General features: G+C 43.8%; 1 protein-coding gene across 2 annotated transcripts; it reads right to left on the reverse strand.

Moving 5' to 3' along the window:
• Window positions 1-1,807: 1,807 nt before the first annotated feature.
• srebf1 (sterol regulatory element binding transcription factor 1) lies at window positions 1,808-17,021 on the reverse strand. 2 transcript variants are annotated; one of them, XM_019881506.1, is made up of 19 exons: window positions 16,633-17,021; window positions 14,624-15,181; window positions 13,663-13,838; window positions 13,440-13,577; window positions 12,845-13,063; window positions 11,778-11,892; window positions 11,425-11,582; window positions 10,847-11,060; window positions 10,508-10,692; window positions 10,101-10,362; window positions 9,829-9,995; window positions 9,424-9,592; window positions 8,977-9,085; window positions 8,334-8,443; window positions 6,702-6,834; window positions 6,426-6,591; window positions 5,373-5,594; window positions 3,625-3,736; window positions 1,808-2,962 (listed from the first exon to the last, which is right to left on the reverse strand). In XM_019881506.1, exons 1-19 carry the CDS (start codon window positions 16,736-16,738, stop codon window positions 2,745-2,747), a joined length of 3,537 nt encoding a protein of 1,178 aa, XP_019737065.1. In that variant the 5' UTR covers window positions 16,739-17,021; the 3' UTR covers window positions 1,808-2,744. The 2 variants fall into 2 exon arrangements, with proteins under 2 accessions (XP_019737065.1, XP_019737064.1); XM_019881505.1 differs by having other exon boundaries at window positions 1,808-2,965; window positions 16,633-17,019.
• Between the last annotated feature and the right edge of the window lie 1,089 nt (window positions 17,022-18,110).

An 18,110-nucleotide genomic window follows, 5' to 3' on the forward strand; every position in this document is an offset into this window, starting at 1 on the left:
CAGTCCTCTAGCTTAACGCTCACGCGAAAGACCATCCACATTGTGGTGCTAGAATCTTTTCAGCAAGTGGTTGAACAGTTTGGCAACATCTGCAGGCAGACAATAAAACAGTACTGTCATATTTTTTAAGATAAGAAAACCTTTATTAGTCTCACATGGAGAAATTCCCAATTCACAGCAGCAAAGTGATGAAAGGAAGAAGTAGAAGAACAAAATATAGGAGCTGCTGTAAAGGCAGCTCCTCTGTGAAGAATGACTACCAGTAGTATTAGTGCTGCACAGATGAGCTGAAAGGAGTTGAGAAGTTTCAATGAACAGTATCAACTTCTGTCTGTCTTATACTGCCTCCAGGTGGCCAAAACGGGGACACCAGTAGAAATGCAATGTCCATTAAAGCAAAAAAAAAAGCTTGTCAAAATTGTTTCTTTACATTTTATTGAATTATGTTTTTACTGTCTTTCTATTAAGTATAACATTAGTGAGTGCTAGTTTCCTTAATCAAAAGCACATTACATTTTGGGGGGGTTTATTTGAGGAAGCTGGAACTGATTAATGACATTTCCATTCATTTCAATGAGGAAAGACTATTTGAGTGTTTCTCATTCCATCTTCACGGAGCGAATTCAACTCGTATCTCAAGGCACCACTGTACAACACTCTTATCTTCTGAAGTGTATATTAATATGTATTTACCACACCTTGGCACCATCCTTGGTTGACATCCGATTTTGTGTTCTTGGGAAATAGTATAAAAACAAAACAGGTGACCAAAAAAAAAAACAAACAAAAAGGGTACAAATATTCAATAGCTGCCATTGTCTTTACATTGCAAGGCTCCAAGGGTCCAACCGGGTTTGGGTCGTCTCACCGCATCTCTTTTGTACAGTTCTGAACTCGTATTCCTGTGCTCACGATGTGTGAATCCAGTTTTTGCGAGAACCACGCCACACGCGTGGTCTCCGATGTAGCCTCTGCCACCGCGCGTGATGACACGCACAAGGTGTCCGCTATCGCGACGGACCGCGCGACATATTCAAGTGCGTTACAAATAAATGAGTGAAGAAAAAAAAAAAAAAACGCCACGCCAAACATTCAACTTTTATGAAGCTCATTGTTTCATGGTGTATATAAGTATTTGATGCTGTTTAAATGTAAATTGTGCTGTACTAATAATAACTGTGTATAGTATTTCCTAGAGATGTTTATTTTCTATAAAATGGAATATGTTATTGCTTATAAATTATTAAAAGAATCCATTGATGAAGATATGTTCTCTTTTTGGAATGTCACCTGTTAATTTGGAGCATGCTTGTTTTTTTTTTGTTTTGTTTTCCATTATTTATTTTCATGTTTGAACTCGATGACGCAGCATTGCTTTGTTGGACATGTTTTTGTACCGCCAGTGTTGAAATATACCAGCACCTTTCAAAGCTAACCTTCCTTTTTTTTTTGTTTGTCTTTTCTCAAAACGCACCACCTTCAACACGCAGATGAAAATTAAACAAATTGGGCTATTGTTCAGATTTCCATTTAATCGCATCCTTCAATCTGAAACGATTAACCGGACCAACATAAGTGACTTTGAAAAAAATTTTTCAAAAATTAAGATACTGTGATTTCATTTCAATTATAATAAAGCGTCTGTAAACCTATGTACGTACATTTTGATTTTCAAAACAATAGAATTTATTTTCTGATTTTTTTATTAATTTAATTCTAAATCAAATAGCCTGATTCTTATTTTCCCCCAAACATTTGTGACTGAATACATAAACTTGAAACTATTTTCATACAGAAAACATTCTCATTCATTCTAAAAACTTGTTTTATTATCGACATGGATCATGGCGATGAAAATATGCAATGAGCCACAAATATTATCCATGTGTGTGTGTGTCACCCACAAACATGCACTTCCTGCAACAGAAAAAAAATACCAAAATAGTTTTTTTTGTTGTTTTGTTTGTTACAGTTTTAAGCTGCATCCATGGTCCTAAAAACACTGAAAGACAAAGTGCTCCTCAAATTGAAGCCACAACAAGGAAGAAGTCCTCTTCGGAAGGAAAGTTATTTTGTGTAGCTGCGTGGAGAGAGAGAAAAAAGAAAAAAAAGCAACAAATGCTGCGCTTTATGAAAGGTCAACTGAGTCACCCGCAAAAAATGTCACTTTGATGACTTGCCGACGCTCAATCGCCATGGCAGCGCAACCTTCCGAGGAAGCATTAAGCGTTTCTTGTATGCCAAATACTGCTGAATCAAAATCCATTATAAATACATTATTAATATTCTATGTACACGTCAAAACAAACACTATGAAAATCACCTTTTAAAGCCATCGCGTCGTTCGCTCATCTCTTTGAAATCAGCCTGGCGGCGGGGTGGGGGGGCCTAGTGCACGTGGACCAAATATGGTCATTTTCCTCCGGGCAAATAAAAAGAACAAACTCGCTCACTCACTGGCACACAAGCGCTTGGCATTCACACTGCACTGTCCAATGGCAATGAGGATGTGATGGCGCCTCTCTGAGGTCAAACTGTGGCACTGCACTGGACTCACACTAGGACAGACACACTGGGAGAAGAACTGCTTCCTATATTGTGCTCATAATCCAAAAATGTCACGACCTCATCCAAAAAGTGCCCAGGTGGGGAAATGCAAGTCAGTTTTCAGATGAGAACTTGTGGTTTGTTTTGTGATTTTCAGTTGGTTGGGTGGGGGGGAGAGAAAGGGGCCGGGGGGTCTCTTAGCTGTTTGTGACAGTGGTGCCGCTGCCCAGCTTGATGATCATTTGCTGGCAGTCGTGGAGGGTGCGCTTGTCCCCCAGCTTCTCCAGCGTGCGGGCGGCGTCGGCCAGCATCCCCACCCGCTGGCCGGGGGCTGATAGGAAGGACGGGGGGAGGTAGCGGCACGCCAGCATCACCGCTTCCGCCTGCTCGCGTTGGCCCGGGCGCGTCTCGCATTCTTCTGTCACACAAAAAAGGCAAGATCCGGCGATAGCCATTGGGAATTCTGAAACACTTGCCGCAGCTATACTATCCACAGCGTGTTCCAAATGATTATCGATGTTGTGTGGCGGAGTCTTCACATGGCCAAAATGAAGAGTTTTGAGAAAGTCGCCAAAAAGGCGCCAGCTTGCCTGAGTTAGCGAACAGCACATCGTTCACGGCATTTGTCGTATTAGCTACAAATGCTATGATGCTGTACATTCAACTGAATAATGGATTCATTCAATTTCATTTGTCAAGATGAGGACTGGGGTATTGTTGGGATCCACAACTTAAGATACGATAAATGATATATTCATTCATTCATTCATTCATTTTCCGAACCGCTTTATCCTCACTAGGGTCGCGGGGGGTGCTGGAGCCTATCCCAGCTGTCTTCCGGCAGTAGGCGGGGGACACCCTGAACCGGTTGCCAGCCAATAGCAGGCAATCCACATAAATGATATGTCATTTTTAAAAAATGCATACACCCGTACATGCATATGGGCACTCATGGCTAAGAAAACAAACATAACAAAGGAGGTACTCCTCCCTACCTCAACTTTGGGCCAATGAAAAGCTGTGGTACGATAGCGATTTTGTGACATCATCGTTTTTTTAATCAGGAAAGCAACACACCTGTCTTGGTTCCGGGTGTGGCTCTGCGTCGCAACGAGCGGTCCAGGAGCTGATGCGTGCGCGTGGGACTGGCCCCCGCCATCAGCCTGGCTGTGGCCTCGTGAAGGAACAACTGGAGAGGGGACGAGAGAACGCAGCAAAATGAGTCAAGTAACGGTGACTCAGACTGAATGTTCATCTTTGCCAGCAGCGCTGCTACCAAACACTTAAAACACTTAAGCTTAAACAGTGTCAGTGTGCGTGCGTGCAAGCGAGCGTGACCAGACAGCTCAGCAAAAAAACGACACTTTTACACAATCTGTCCTCAAACATCATGTGAACTCGTCCTTGAAGGAACATTACTTAAAACCCTCAGGTCAGGGCGACTTGTTTGTACGCTGCTGTCAGAATACTGAAATATGTGTTAATCATTGGCCCAAATGGCTTTTAATTCAAGGTGTCGTATTATCGCGTTAATTGCAAATAATTAATTACAATCCTATTCAGTGCATTATGTTTTTTAATCGTGTAAATCTAAATTTTAATGTCTAACTTTATTGTTTCTGTATGTGGGTTGCCTTTTTATAATATCTCTTTTTATGTTTTGGTTTCCTGTGTTCGAGTTGTTGCGGGTGGGGAAACAATGGGCAGTTACAGCCTGAAGCGGACATTGATTGGCTTTCATTATGTTTGGGCTTGTTCAGAATAAGCTGATAGGCTCCCATTGGAGTTGGGAGGGCCAGGTAAGCAGCGATGAGGAGTTCTCGGCCCAACGAATGAAAAATGTACATACGAAAAACGCCCTGACGGCACTATTGATAAAGGTGCCTAATTTGTAAGAAGCAGTTTGCTTACCACCAAAGCAGCTCAAGTTTAGCCTACCACATCAATGCAAAGCACCAAGTCGCGAGTGCAGCCACAGCAAACGTTAGCATCAAAAGCGTTAGCAATATAGCGAGCCATAGCAAGCTCTTCGGCAAACTAAACTCGAGAACACCCCATGCATGAGGCATAGTTGATGTGTCCTCTGTAGCCTACTGGAAGTGATTGATGTTTATTTCAGCATTTTATTTTGTAATGATGAACAGTGTTATTTCTGAAGTGCTAACTTACAGCACTGTGATTTAAGGGTCTGTCTATTTATTTTTTTATTTTCTGAAGCAAGCTCAGTGTTTAGTACTTGCATTGCTCAGAAAAGTGTCCTTATTGTTTTTGATATGTTAACCTAAGCACTTCTTATGGACCTTTTATTTTGTAATTATTTGGAGATTTACAAAAAAAAAAAAAAAAAACCTAAAGGTTGCAGGTAGGACTTGGGACTCGTCTCAGATACAGCAGAGGGTAAATGGCCAGGACTGCATCTGTTCAAGTCTGTTTAAGGCTTTAAAATGCCACTTTTTTTGTGATGTCAATCTTTTGATCTGCTTCAATAACATATTGAATTTAAAATGAAAATTGGGGTTTTCTCAGCAATGTTTAGATGAGATTAAAATATCGATTAATTAGATCAATTAATTACAGAGCTGAATTAATCTCACAACTTTTTTAAAAACGCTTCACAGCACTACTTTTAATCCAGCCAGCAGAAAATGCTGCAGGGGTGTGCAGTAAATGGTATAAATGTGGCATACGGTATAGTTTTGGACTCTACCGATGACATAATTGTACTGTTTTGAAGTCAATCAATCCAGTATTTTATTTTGGCGAATCACATATGCTAACAACCAAAGAAATTAAGGTAAAGTAAACCCAAGAGCACTTGGACATACTCTTCGCATGGCGGGTCTGAAACTCTGTGCCAGCTTGCGTAAGGAGCTGAGGTCCTGCTGAAAGCCTTGGAGCTCGGGCGGGGAGGCCTGGTGGAGCCCCGCGGAGCCTGCGCCGGGACCCACCGGGCCGAGCCCAGCCGCACTGGCCCCCTGCTGCTGCTGAAGATGCCACACGTTGGTCCTCATCACCAACAGCAAGTCACACAGCAGCAACTGTACCACCTGCAGAGAAAATGTGCACGGATTGGCAAAAATGAACCTACTCCTCGAAGACAGCTGGAATAGGCTCCAGCACACGCGCGACCCTCGTAAGGATGAAGTGGTTCCGCGAATCTGCATGCGAACATGCTGACGTTGCTGACCACCTCCTTCGACACCGAAGCATTGCAATAACGTAATTATAAACAAACCACATCTACCGAACCTAACTTTTTTTACTTTCCAGTTGACATCACTTCCGGAAAGCACCAGATAACGAATTCTCCCAACAAGACACCCACCCATACGCTCATTAATTATATGGTTGAATTCTTCTTCCACAAATGCAATATTAATCAGAGCACCTTGTTTGGGCGAGTACTGGCACATCCAATGTTTTCTTGCTTTAAAAAAAAATGTGCGGGTTGAGTTCCTCTGAAGTGATTGGCTGTTGGAAGCTCAGCTCTGTGTTGCACTGCAGGAACATTGCACTTAGCGTACACACATGCAATGCAACTACAATGCACCACAGCTCAGGCCAAAAAAAAAAAAAAAAATGTATTCTGTGCACCAGTTGCTGCGCACGTGTGTGACTTAGGGTGTATGTGTGTGTGTGTGTGTGTGTGTGTGTGTGTGTGTGAGTGATGATGCATTTGTCCAGGCAATTTCCCGTGTTTACAACTTAATGCACGGCCATGTGCAGGCACATCTGTCACCGAGTATTTGCGTGCGTGCTTGAGCATGTTTTATACTTTTAAGACAGATGCCATTTGCACACACGCAGAGTGCCCTCTCGGGAGTGATAAGCAACAACTTTCATGGGAAACAAATTTGCACGCTTGTAAGTGTGTGTACCTTGTCTAAACTGGAGCTGTGGGAGTGCGGGCCCGGGTTGAGGCTGTCTCGGAGCAGGGCGCTGGCCTTGTCGCTGTGGCTCAGACTCAACTGCCAGTTTTCAGGCTTGGACAGCAGAGCCCGCACCGCTCGGAAGGTGTTGAGACAAGCCTTGGGCAGCAGGCTCCTGACAGTGTGAGAGGAGGTGCGCGCGCACACACACACACACAAAATGCAGGTCAGTGTGGTCGATGGCGGCGACATGGGACCGAGGGAGACGTGACGCAACCCACTCACTCCACGTTCTGCAGCGTGCGCGGCAAATGCTCGACGGTTGGGTACAGCCTCTCCGCGGCCGCGTCGTCCCCTTGGAGCCAGTTGATGATCACCACGGCGACTGAGGACCACCATTTCGAGTGGGGGTCGCAGCCTAGATGACAGGAGAGAAAATGGTTCTTTTTTTTTTGTAAATAATTTTTGGAAAATGAACAATTTTAAAAATATATTTAATTTAGCCTTTTATTGACTACTAAAAAAACGGAAACTTCTCACGCCGATGTTATGGTACCAGGTTTTTTTTTGCATGTTAAAAAAACATGAAATGAGAAATAATATTTAAAAAAAAACCTAACGTGACATCTCGTTCAGACAGTTCATTTGAAAAAGAAAAACACCTGAAGCAAACACTTCAAAATAGTCTTACACATATGCCTTCAATGTTTCAGCGTGCAATGACAGATTTTCAACTGGACTTGACCTATGCCTCCATCGCAAAACACTCATTTCTTTCTGGTGGAGACTTTCATTTGTTCATTTGGACTCTGTGTCCCTGCTGGAAGGTGAAATTCTTCAGGTGTCGCAAAATTGCTATTTTGAACTGTTGATAAGTGACACCTTGACTAACACATAACAATCTCGGAGCAAGATGCCGCCACCACCGGCGTGCTTCACCGCGATGATGGCGAAAGGTCTGACATTGGAGTCACTCACCGCCCAGGGTGGAATTTAATATGCACGACAGCGGCGACACACATCTGCTGTCTGTGTTTGACCTCTGAATCAATCTGTCAGAGCCCCCCGGTAAACTTACAACATGATGAGACCAGAGACCATTTTGACGACTCGGTTATGAGAGCAAAGTACTTCATTTAGACGCGGGGCCAACACGCGCCGGATGCCGACACTAAGTCAGTGCCAAGAAGAGGCTGCCATTAAAATCCCCGCCGCGCCGTCCATCCCTCCCCCTGCTCAAGGTGATCACTGATTTGACAGGCCTGAAGATAGATGAAGCAATCCAGCGGATGACTCCCATTTGGCCCGCCAGCCTCCCCTGAGCCCCCCTCATTTTTTACCCCCCTCAGATGAGCGATCAGCAAGTACAGAGTGAAGCTGTGGGAGGGTGAAAATCAGTCCGCTCAATCTCCGAAATGTGAAAATCAACGTTATCTCTCGCCTTCTATTGGGAATACTTAAGGCAAAATGGAACCGGCGGCCAGGTAGTGACAGACAGCAGGAAGCAAGAGTGAAGAAGAAGAGGGGAATTCTTTTTTTTGAACAGTGAAGCTAGAAACTTTAACATTACATGGTAAAAGCGCTGTTTTGTTTATGACAATAAAAATTTATTTTCCATCCATTTTCTCGACAGTGTCTCGGATTGCACAACATATCGAAAAACTATCTCCATTGCCAATAATGGTTTCTTTGGTCCGGCAAGATACAATTATTTTCTTGTAAAATACAACTCCTGGGCAAAATGATTTTTAAAAAATGTAGTCCTTTGCTGCCATCTTGTGGCACCAACAGGCAAAGTTAACTTGCGGAATTTCACTATTCGCGGCTAGGTTCGGTCTGTATCTTCGCGCCAATAGCAGTATAGTGTTCTTGCTATCCGTCTTATTATTTGTAGTCATAGCAGGAGAAGTCATTTACCCGTCACAGTGGCCATGTTGGAACCGATAGCAAAGGACTGGGAGGTGGCACCAGCTGCGTCGGAAGCGCTAATCAGTAGCTGCAGATACTCCAGAGCATCCGCATACTCTCTGAAGACAGATATGAACAATGAAGTCAAACATAAAAAAATGAAAAGCAAGAAATCGGTCACAAACAAACACACGTCAGACCATCGGTAGTATATGTGTGTATTTTTATGCATGGAAAGAAGAGTGGAAAATGACTTTTTTTCTGCATTGTAGATGTTGCCGAAATGGAGATCTTAAACAGCATTTTTTTTTAGCTAGATAGGTTGATTGACAGTACTTTTTTTTTTAATAACTTTATCTAAATAATATTTGCCATATTCTCCAGTGGACACTTACTGTCATTTATATTTAACAAGAAGCCAGTCCATTAGGAACACTTGCACAACAACATAAGGACACCCAATCCAAAGGCTGTATCAAATATTGATACCAAAAAAATTCTTGCCTTTATAAATGCATGTAAATTGATGCAGCTCTCGTAATCGATTATGATTTATTGATATGAGCATGTTGTGGCTGCTTGTATACTTTTTTTCACAAACCACACAGGATATCGTGAGTGTATGAAAAGCTGGTCCGAGTGCTTTGCTCACCCCTCGCCCTGACTGGTGCTTTTCTCCCCTTTTGGCTGGGCGACACAGTAAAGAGCCTTTTCCAGCAAGTGTTCTCTGAAGGCTTGCGTCACCTGAGCCAGAGGGTCCACTGCAAAGAGTGTCAACAAACCATTTGCATGAGATACCACTTCGCATAATATAAACATAAAACGTTGCATGTTGGTAGGACCTTGCAATTTGGCCTTCAAGTACCCCCCAAAAAATACTATGTACCTCACATGCATATTTTGGTATGACATTGTTGTTTATTAATGCAACATTAATAACTTGATTCATGGTTGGGATAATTTTTTTTTTTTTAAATGTAAAAGCCGCACCCCCATTTTAAATGTTCAAAAATTTAATAACGGGATGGTTCATGTCGTTTGTGAAAGACAAAAATCCATTCATCACCCATCCCTCTATGCAAATCACATCTCTTCTTACCAGTGTTGCCCGCCTGGCTGTAGATGCTCTCTTTCGGGATGCTGCGAATGGCCCAGTCCCCGTCCACAAAGAAGCGGTGGCCGAGAGGGTGACAGAGCCACTGCATGGCTGGAGGCACGCTGCCGCTGGATGACAGGCACGCCTGACGTGCACTGCTCAGGAACACGCGCTGAATAAAAACAAATGGATTACCCACTGCAACTATTTCTCGACAGCTTTTGACACTAATAGCCAATCAATTGTGCTTTGGTTTGTGTTGTTCAGTTTGTACTAGTCTCTAAGAAATCCTGACTACTCCACTTTAAAAACTGTAAGGTACACAAAATGTGACAAGCAACCTGGCGAAAAATATTTGGTGACATTAGCGTGACTTAAACGAATGAGCGCCAACTAAAGGGCACTCACAGAGGTGAAGTGCAGGATCCTTGGCAGGCTGGCTTTGACTCGGAGCGCTGCAGACACGTACACCTCAGCCAGCGAAGCGACAGGCAGACATGAGCCGGCGCACTCTGCCAGGTTCACCGCGCTGAGAGCCATGTGCACGGCTGAAAGGTGGCTACCATTCAGCTTACCTACATGTCAAGTTACAAGGCAGGATAATCAAAATTGCAATCTGTTTCCTTCAAGTTGAGAAACGCGCTCTTAAAGGGGAAGTCACCCTGTATTCTAGAGCCAACCTGTCATGTGCAGCTGGTGCAAGCGGTGATAAACCAGCGCAGCATCTCGGCTGCTCTTGCAAGCATCCTCCTGCAGGGGGCGGTCAGATCGCAGTCCACCCGCCCGGGCAGCCAGCCAGCGGCCCACCCAGAGGCGCTGAAGGCAGAATCTGAGCAAGGACCACAGCGAGGCACAGGCCAAGTCAAGCTGGGAGGTGGGTAAGGGACGTCCCAGAGCTTTGAGACAAGTCCAAAGGTTCTGACTGGCCTGGGCAAAATCCCCCTGTGAAACAAAAGACAGAATTAATAAACGATTCATGGCCACCAACTGTGGGTCTGGCGTGGAAATATTTCTCACAGTCACAATCTTATGACAGGATTTTTTGTAGGATCAAGAAAGCCATTTCATCTCCTGCAGCGATACATACTCTTGCCAAGTCCAGATCAGCCTGCTTGCGGTGCCTCCAGAACAAGATGGATGATCCAGAATGAGGTCTGGTTACCGGCTCTCCATAGACCAGAAGGCGGATCAGAACTCCCGACACCAAGATGCCGTTCAGAAGCCACACCAAAATTGTTGGTAGCATCCAGTCCATCCAGCCCCATGAGTCCGCTGCAGAGAACATTCCCGTAAATAGCCAGACACCAAGCTTAGTTTTTCATGTTGAATTTACTACAAAGAGTGTCACAAAAGAGAGAAAAGATCAAATGGCTGCAGTTGAATAGTCCCTTGAAATAACGTTATAGTCGTTGTCTCCTTCTCTTACCTGCAATGTCCAAGCCCAGAACGGTCCTGCCTGCGTGATGGGGGGCGACGGCTGCGCTGCTCGCTGTGCTGCTGCCGGATGAGCAGAGCAGGTTGGCCAAGGGGTTGAGGGAAAGGAAGAGGAAGGTGAAAGCGCACAGCGCCATGCGAGAACGATCCAGCATGCCGCCAGCGCTGCTGCCTGTCGCCGATGGGTCCAGCATGCCCACGTTTGGCTGGTGCACGCAAGAAGACAAAGAGGCATTCAAGTTAAAAAAAAAAAAAAAAAAACAACTATTGAAAAAGTACAGGAAGTTTAGAGCCATTTTTGACTTGGCTGGGAAGATGGAGACCGGGTGATCGATTTACAGATAAAAAAACGTAAGACTTGTAACTTTCATAACTCTGTCACAAGGCTACTTTAATAAAAGGCTGAGAGTGTGTCTGCAACTGAGGCGCTCCTTGCCCACAAGCCAGGGAATTACACTAGCTCAATTTTTTTTTTCCACTTCAGTTGAGCGGTGGGGTATCTGAAGCCCACGTGCACGTTAACTTTTGGCTTGTAAACTTGCAAGGTACTACCAGAGAGCGTCAGCGTACCTTGGTATCCTCTCCCATCGGGCTGTCGGGTTCCGAATCACTCCCACAATGCGAGAAGGATGAAGGCGAGCCCACGTCCGACGCTGGCGGTGTGGGCAACTCGGTCTTCACGTCAGCCGGGCCGTCCACCTCCATGGCAACCAGGTCCTTGAGAGACTCTACAGTAAAGATGAGGGCAAAATTAGAAGTTCAAGGGGCAATCAGGCGCAGGGAAGTAAAAGCGTCGGCCTTATGAAGAAGGCTGTTCGGCGAGCCTTCTCACTCGGAGTTCGTTATAAAAAGGTCAACTGCTATAAACTGCAGAGAAACGAGAAAAGAATCTTGTGCAGGGAAAGGGCAAGGCGAGTGCATACTGTTTTTCTGAGCCGCCATTTTCAGTGCCAAGTTCTCCTGTTTGAGCTTCTGATTGGATTTCTGCAGGAAACGGATGACGTCGATGGCTTTCCTCAACACAGCTGACTTATTGAGCTATGACACACAAAAGAAGAATACATTTTTTTAAACGATACCGACAATTAACGTCAGTCACGAGAGATTATTCTCTGGTTTTCCTCCAGAATCCAGTCACATCTGACTGCGGAGGACCACACATCCCTTTTAAAATCTATACTACATTAAACAAGGGATAAAACGATTATTGTGAATATACTGAAACAATAACATCAAACAAATCAATACTGTACTGTTGGGTCAGAGCATGGCATTTTCCAGCTCTCTTGACTTCTTGTTGGGAGTATTTTTTTTCAACTCAACAAGGAATATTTGCCTCAACATTTTAATCGGCTCAGGCAAAGTTTTAGGATATCTTCATTTAAAAAATAAAATAAAACTAATTGGGATGCACTGAAGTCCCATTACATGTAATGAAAATGTGTTTTCCTTTCAATCAAATACACTATTATCAAAAACAGAAACCTTTCTTGAACATGCCATAGATTTCATACAAATAGCACTCTTTCCACAACATTAAAAGCCCAATTTTTTCAAATGTTTCTCCAACAATCTTGCCACACATTTCACTTACATGTACCCTGTAACACAACACTTTTCTAACCTCTGTGTTGGGAAACGACCACTCCACCACTGAGCCATGCCGCCCCCAAATAACTTTCATCATCCTTTTTATGCAGTATAATATGCAGTTGGTGTGTGGTAGAGCATGTTTTTTTTTAGAATCAAGTACAGATGTACAATATTGGCACCTTGACTAATACGCATCCATACTGCATATGACAGAAATGGAAAATCCAGATGCAATGTATCTATTTGTCATACGGATGTGACCATTTATACATTTTTTTATTGGCCAAGTATCTGATAACGATGTCCCAAATAAACTCTCATCAGATATCTTAAGTCTTACTGCGGCTTTAAATCTAACCGGTAAAGTTGAGACGGTAAGACGGATGAGGTTAGCCACCTTGGCTTCGGTGCCTGCGACCAAGTCTTTGAGCTCGATGATTTTGTCGTTGATAGACGAGCGGTAGCGCTTCTCAATGGCGTTGTGGGCCGTGCGCTTCTCCCCCTTGGCGGGAAAAGAGCCCGACTTGCCGTTGTTGATGATGCGGTTGATTGGCAGCTTCTCGGCATCCACCATGACCGGCACAGTCGTCAGGAAGGTGCCGCCGCCCACAAACGCCTTGGAATACACAGAACGAACTTTATATTTGTGACGTTAACATCTTGAGACTTCTATGCTAAGAAAGCAGGACTAAACGGATAACGCTTCAATCATGTAGGTTAGCTTAACGTAGCGATTCCCGACCACTTAGATTTTTTGAAATGAAAGACACAGCGAGCAGTGCATGTGCTAGTGCTGTCACAAAACCAAAATGCTGACTTTGTATTTGATACCATGCCCATATAGAGTACCAGAATACTGTTACTGTCATTTGTCACTGGTACTCAAAACATGTGCTATCATGCGAGATATTACGGCACTTTTCGAGCACTGGTATACCTTGCAAGCCTACTATGTGCCTAGTTGGCTCTATACATGTTGTGAATTTCTATACCTGCAGTGACGCACTCTGTACTGGCGTGGTCGTGGCCAGCGATGTGGGCGAGGCCACGGTGGTGACCATGCAGGGGTCATGCTTCAGCGTGGTCAGCAACAGAGACTCAGCTTTGATAAACTGGGGTTGCAGTAACACCTGAGAAACACATTTATGATTATCTTTTTCCACGTGTCCACTCTAGCAACAAGTAGTGATGATTTCAAGTGTCGTGTATGCTTACAGGTAGTTGTTGGACATGGGGTGCGAGCGTCGGACCGGGCGGACTTCCTGTCGTGGCCAGCAAAGGAGAGGCGGCGGTCAATCCTTGGAGCGGAGTCTGAATCGCCACTGGCTGAACCTTGGGAGGCGAGGAGGATAAGGTGGCCACCGGTTGGCTCACACTGCCGGGGCTGCTGGCTGAAAATGTGCAAGGTGCGCCACAATCAGCAAGCGTATCCAGGCAGATGGGCGCCAGTTAATGGGTACATGTTTGTAGACCACTAGGTGAACTGTTATCTGTAATAAGGATGTGATAACAGCATTCAGTGTGTCACCTTTGTTGTCTTATCAACTTGACACAGTACTTTGCAGTTTGTTGCGTGGCCGGTCGTGTCAGTGTGGAACTGCAAACTATCAAGCTGATGGATATTTATTGCCACCACGCAACGTTCTGACAGCTAACATTAGCAATATCATTTCGATTTGAGCATTGAAAGCAATTTACTAGTCCAGCAGGAACATAGCTAAGGGGTCATTCCATGCCAAATGACACCCCCCCGCCCCCTGCCAAAAAAAGAAAAATGTAACCTAGCGGATTTGGATTTTAATGGAACTTGCTGTACTTATTGATAGTGATGGCACAACATGAAGGCTCAAATTTTAGGCCATTCAATTTTTTTTCATGAAATGTAACCTCTTACATGTTCTGTAAAGCAAATAAATGTTTCAGAGATGTTAATTTTTTATTGTTTTTTTTAAATAATAAAGTCTTATTTTATAATTAAAAAAGAAAAAACTTAAATATTTTTGTTGATTTTATTGGGGTGGCTGGATTAATGGCATTTCCTTTAATTTCAATGGGGAAATACTGTCAGATTTGAAATGCAAGTGTAGCCACGGTAAGTGAAGGAACCTGCATTGCACTATACTATAACATAGATCACAAAGAATTAACCGTAAAGATAAATCATCACAGTATGAACCTATGTAGCTGTTCTGTCCTCTGTTCGTAGTCTGGTTCTGAAGTTGCATCTGCATCTGGTTTGGAGGCTCGGGGGGAGTTTGGGGCAGTGAAGGGGAGGTGCTGCTGAATGCAGGGTTTGGAACCGGTGATCCATGAGGTGAAGCTCCTGAGGCAGGAGCAGTCTGGCCCACAACAGGTTGGGGCGGTTCCACTTTGGGCGGGGTGACAGTGTGAGCCTGTTGCAGGGACGCCGGCTGCTGTCGTGGGGTGGGGATGGACACCTGGGCCAGCGGGGACTGCTGAAAGGTGCTAGGCTGGAAGGCCTTATCTGGGGTGGATGAGCTGCGGGTGATGGGAGGGCCCAGGAGCGCATCCAGGTGGGGGCTGCTACTTAGGATGGAGGAGGAAGAACAAGACGTGGATGGAGGTGCAGTCGTGGTGGGCAGGGTGGTGGGCGACGTGACGGCCTGGGGCAGACAAGGAAGTTCCATGTTGGTGGTGGGTCCTCCTGTGTATGGAGGGTTATCAAAGAGGCCTCCAAGTTCCCCTTCCTGGTGGATGAGGAGCTTGAGCATGTCTGAAAATCAAAAGCATGATTATAATTGAAAGATGGACTGAAAATAATACCAGTGTATTACATTGACACTTACAACAATAAATATAAGAACTACAGGCAGAACATTTGACTATTTTACATTACTTTGCTCTTAAGTATTTGCTTAACTTTACAAAAGAGGATACAAATTGCAAAAATCTGCTCATTTTCTCCCACTACAGCAATTAATTCCAGTAAATGTACAAAATAAGGCTGGCAAAGAAAAAGCATGCATATCTGGTGTCTTAAAATGATGTCTTGATCAAGCAACAAAATATTAGTAATAAAGCAAAACAAAAAATGTGTAATTTGATAAGTGCATTTGAGAATCAAGACGATTCAACAAATCTATTCTGAATTTGAGCAAACTAGGTCATAATTCTTTATTCATATCAAAATGAGGAATGCTTGAACTGTATTCGACAGTTCTAATTTGCATAAGTGGGGCATCACTTTAAGTAGAAACTATTCTGCTAAAATATTTTTAATGTGTCTCAATATGAAATCTTTCATCATGATAATTGATGATAATAATAGATCATTGTTTTATTTGAGTGCAACCAAGCCGGCTTGGGTGCTTCTTAAAACTGCAATCGTGTTTTGTATGAGGCGATCGCTCTTGACCAATCACAGCGCATCTCGGCCAAGACAGGAAAGGGTATGACGGAGAGGTTACTGTCGGTCACATGGAGGGTGGAAACACCGTCTCAGGTCTAGAGAGTGACGTAATTTGTTTATTTAGCCCTAAAAATAACACGTTGCTCAATAATATAAAAAGGTCTACATCTGAGATTGATATTCAACGGTTTAGAATTAGATATATATTTGAATGATTGCCAAGCGAATATGGGTTAGCCGTTGTACAAAGCAGCGCCTACACAATAACGCGCTGGGCTATTAAACAAACGAACAAAAAGTGTGAGCCAGTGACGGTTTGGCAAGTATCACTTTTTGTGTTTAATGGACTTCCGTGCAATTACGGTCAAATGAGGCTCCGTGAACCCGCGAGGAGGAAACGAACGCGAGTAACCTCCGTCTGGGAAACTCGCTGGGGGGCGGGGCGCCGTCACAAGCACGGTAGCCGTGCTCTCTTAAAAAAAAAAAAAAAAACATTTCGCCAACCCTTACATCACCTAATATTCCACAAATTAATCATGCATTTCTATGCGTTTTCTAAATTACACAATCACTGAAAACCGCTCCGAAAAGTCCATGTATCGCATGTATGGTTCATCTCATTAGCTAGCTGTAACAAAGCTACACTGAGTCCTGATGTAAACGCTTCATCATGTTCTTTATAAAACAAACGTTTTTATCGAAAATAGGATGTACCTGAAACACTGAGAGCGTTATTTTAAGCGGCTGTCTGATATGCTGATGATGCTATTAGTAAGCGTTGACTGTTTTTGTTTGTGAAAATACAATATTCTTACCATCAATGTCGCTGAGAAGGGCCGTGTCAATCTCGCTGGGGTCATTGAGCGACAATGTCGGATCCAGATTATCCAACGAAGGATCGTCAAACGACAAGCTGTTCATCTTTGCTGGTGTGTTTTTAGGATATTCCAGTGTAAAATAAAAAGATGCTGGAGGGGTGTCGGGGGTAAAATCTCCCAACCGCGAATACTCGTCAGATTCTCGTGTAGCTACATTTGTCAACGTGTACCCAAACGTGGTGGAGGATAACTTTTTTTTCCTTTCCGCCAACTAGCTGGCCGGTGCAAACCCCATGATGGCTCAGAGAAACTTGTCAAACCAAACACTGAATCCCATTCACCACATCGCGTTTAGCCAAATTCGCCCGCCTCGCTTGATGATAACGGACAGGTAATCTAACCAATCATAAACACGATAGCCAACTCACTTCCGCATTCAGCCTGCCCCCCGCTGGTTGTTACCAGTGTTTTGTGACAAAACGTGGAGGCAAAGAGACGACCGCTTTACAGAAGAGTCAGTATATTGCCACGCTGACGTAACCTATAAATTACATACAGAATATAAACTCAATTGTTTCCCGAAACCCCATCAATTCATTAATTTGGAGCAAGTCTATTTCAACAAAAATATTACCGCATGGGCGGCTACGATGTGGGTTTGTCCCTGACAGCCAATAGAGAGCCTGCGTGCAAATGGAAATAAACATCAAGTTTGCATGACTCGCATTCACGGCCCCGCCTGTAGAACCAGTGGAATCGTCCAATGAGAAGCGAAGGAGCGGAGTGGTGTGATATGACGTCTCAACCGTGAGTCTGGGATTACATCATGTGCCTTGCTGTTTAAAGAGCTACAGGGAAATAACCTGATGCCAACCGTTAATCACATTTTTAAAAATCATTTTGGTAATGCCCCACGAAAAAAAACTTAAAAAGGAACTACAAAATAAACTGTATTAAAAACGAATAACTCCACCTCCTTCCAGAAGCGTCGCAATTGTTGAATAATGTAAACAATTGAGAAACCAAACAAGTCTCTCCTGAATCAATCCCCATTCGGAGTCACATGCTCTTCTAGGGCATGTGGGGGAAATAGGTCACTAACCTAGAGTAACAAGGTCCAAAGTCTTGCAGCAAATTCCTTTATTGTCATGGAGCAACATATGTTTTTGGAGCCACGCCAGTGGAAGAATACACATATCCACGTGGAGTGAAAATAATCTGTATTATAGTGCAGTGTAGGAGGTGATGAATATAGTTAGAATTAACACTCCTATTCAACAATCTGTTCACATTTTAATGTCAGACCAAGACGACACCTAACAGTTCATCGACAATTCTTCGTGGCAAGTGACCAAACGGAATTAAGAGTAACCCAAAAAGTCGCATATGAGACTGCAGCCTGTTATAAGAGTGACACCTTGTTTATTTGTACTTTTTCCACCATTATTATCATCTAGTTTTAAATTTACCTCATG

The sequence above is a fragment of the Hippocampus comes genome, unplaced genomic scaffold (genome assembly GCF_001891065.2).
Source record: "Hippocampus comes isolate QL1 unplaced genomic scaffold, H_comes_QL1_v1.1 scaffold458, whole genome shotgun sequence".
In the NCBI taxonomy this organism is placed as follows: Eukaryota; Metazoa; Chordata; class Actinopteri; order Syngnathiformes; family Syngnathidae; genus Hippocampus; species Hippocampus comes.

Coding starts and splice junctions, on each gene's coding strand:
- srebf1 (XM_019881505.1), bottom strand. CDS start 16,738: ATGAACAGCTTGTCGTTTGACGATCCTTCGTTGGATAATCTGGATCCG. Junction 11,583..11,777: donor AATGGCGGCTCAGAAAAACA/GTATGCACTCGC, acceptor TCTTTACTGTAG/AGTCTCTCAAGGACCTGGTT. Junction 8,444..8,976: donor AGCACCAGTCAGGGCGAGGG/GTGAGCAAAGCA, acceptor ATCTGTCTTCAG/AGAGTATGCGGATGCTCTGG.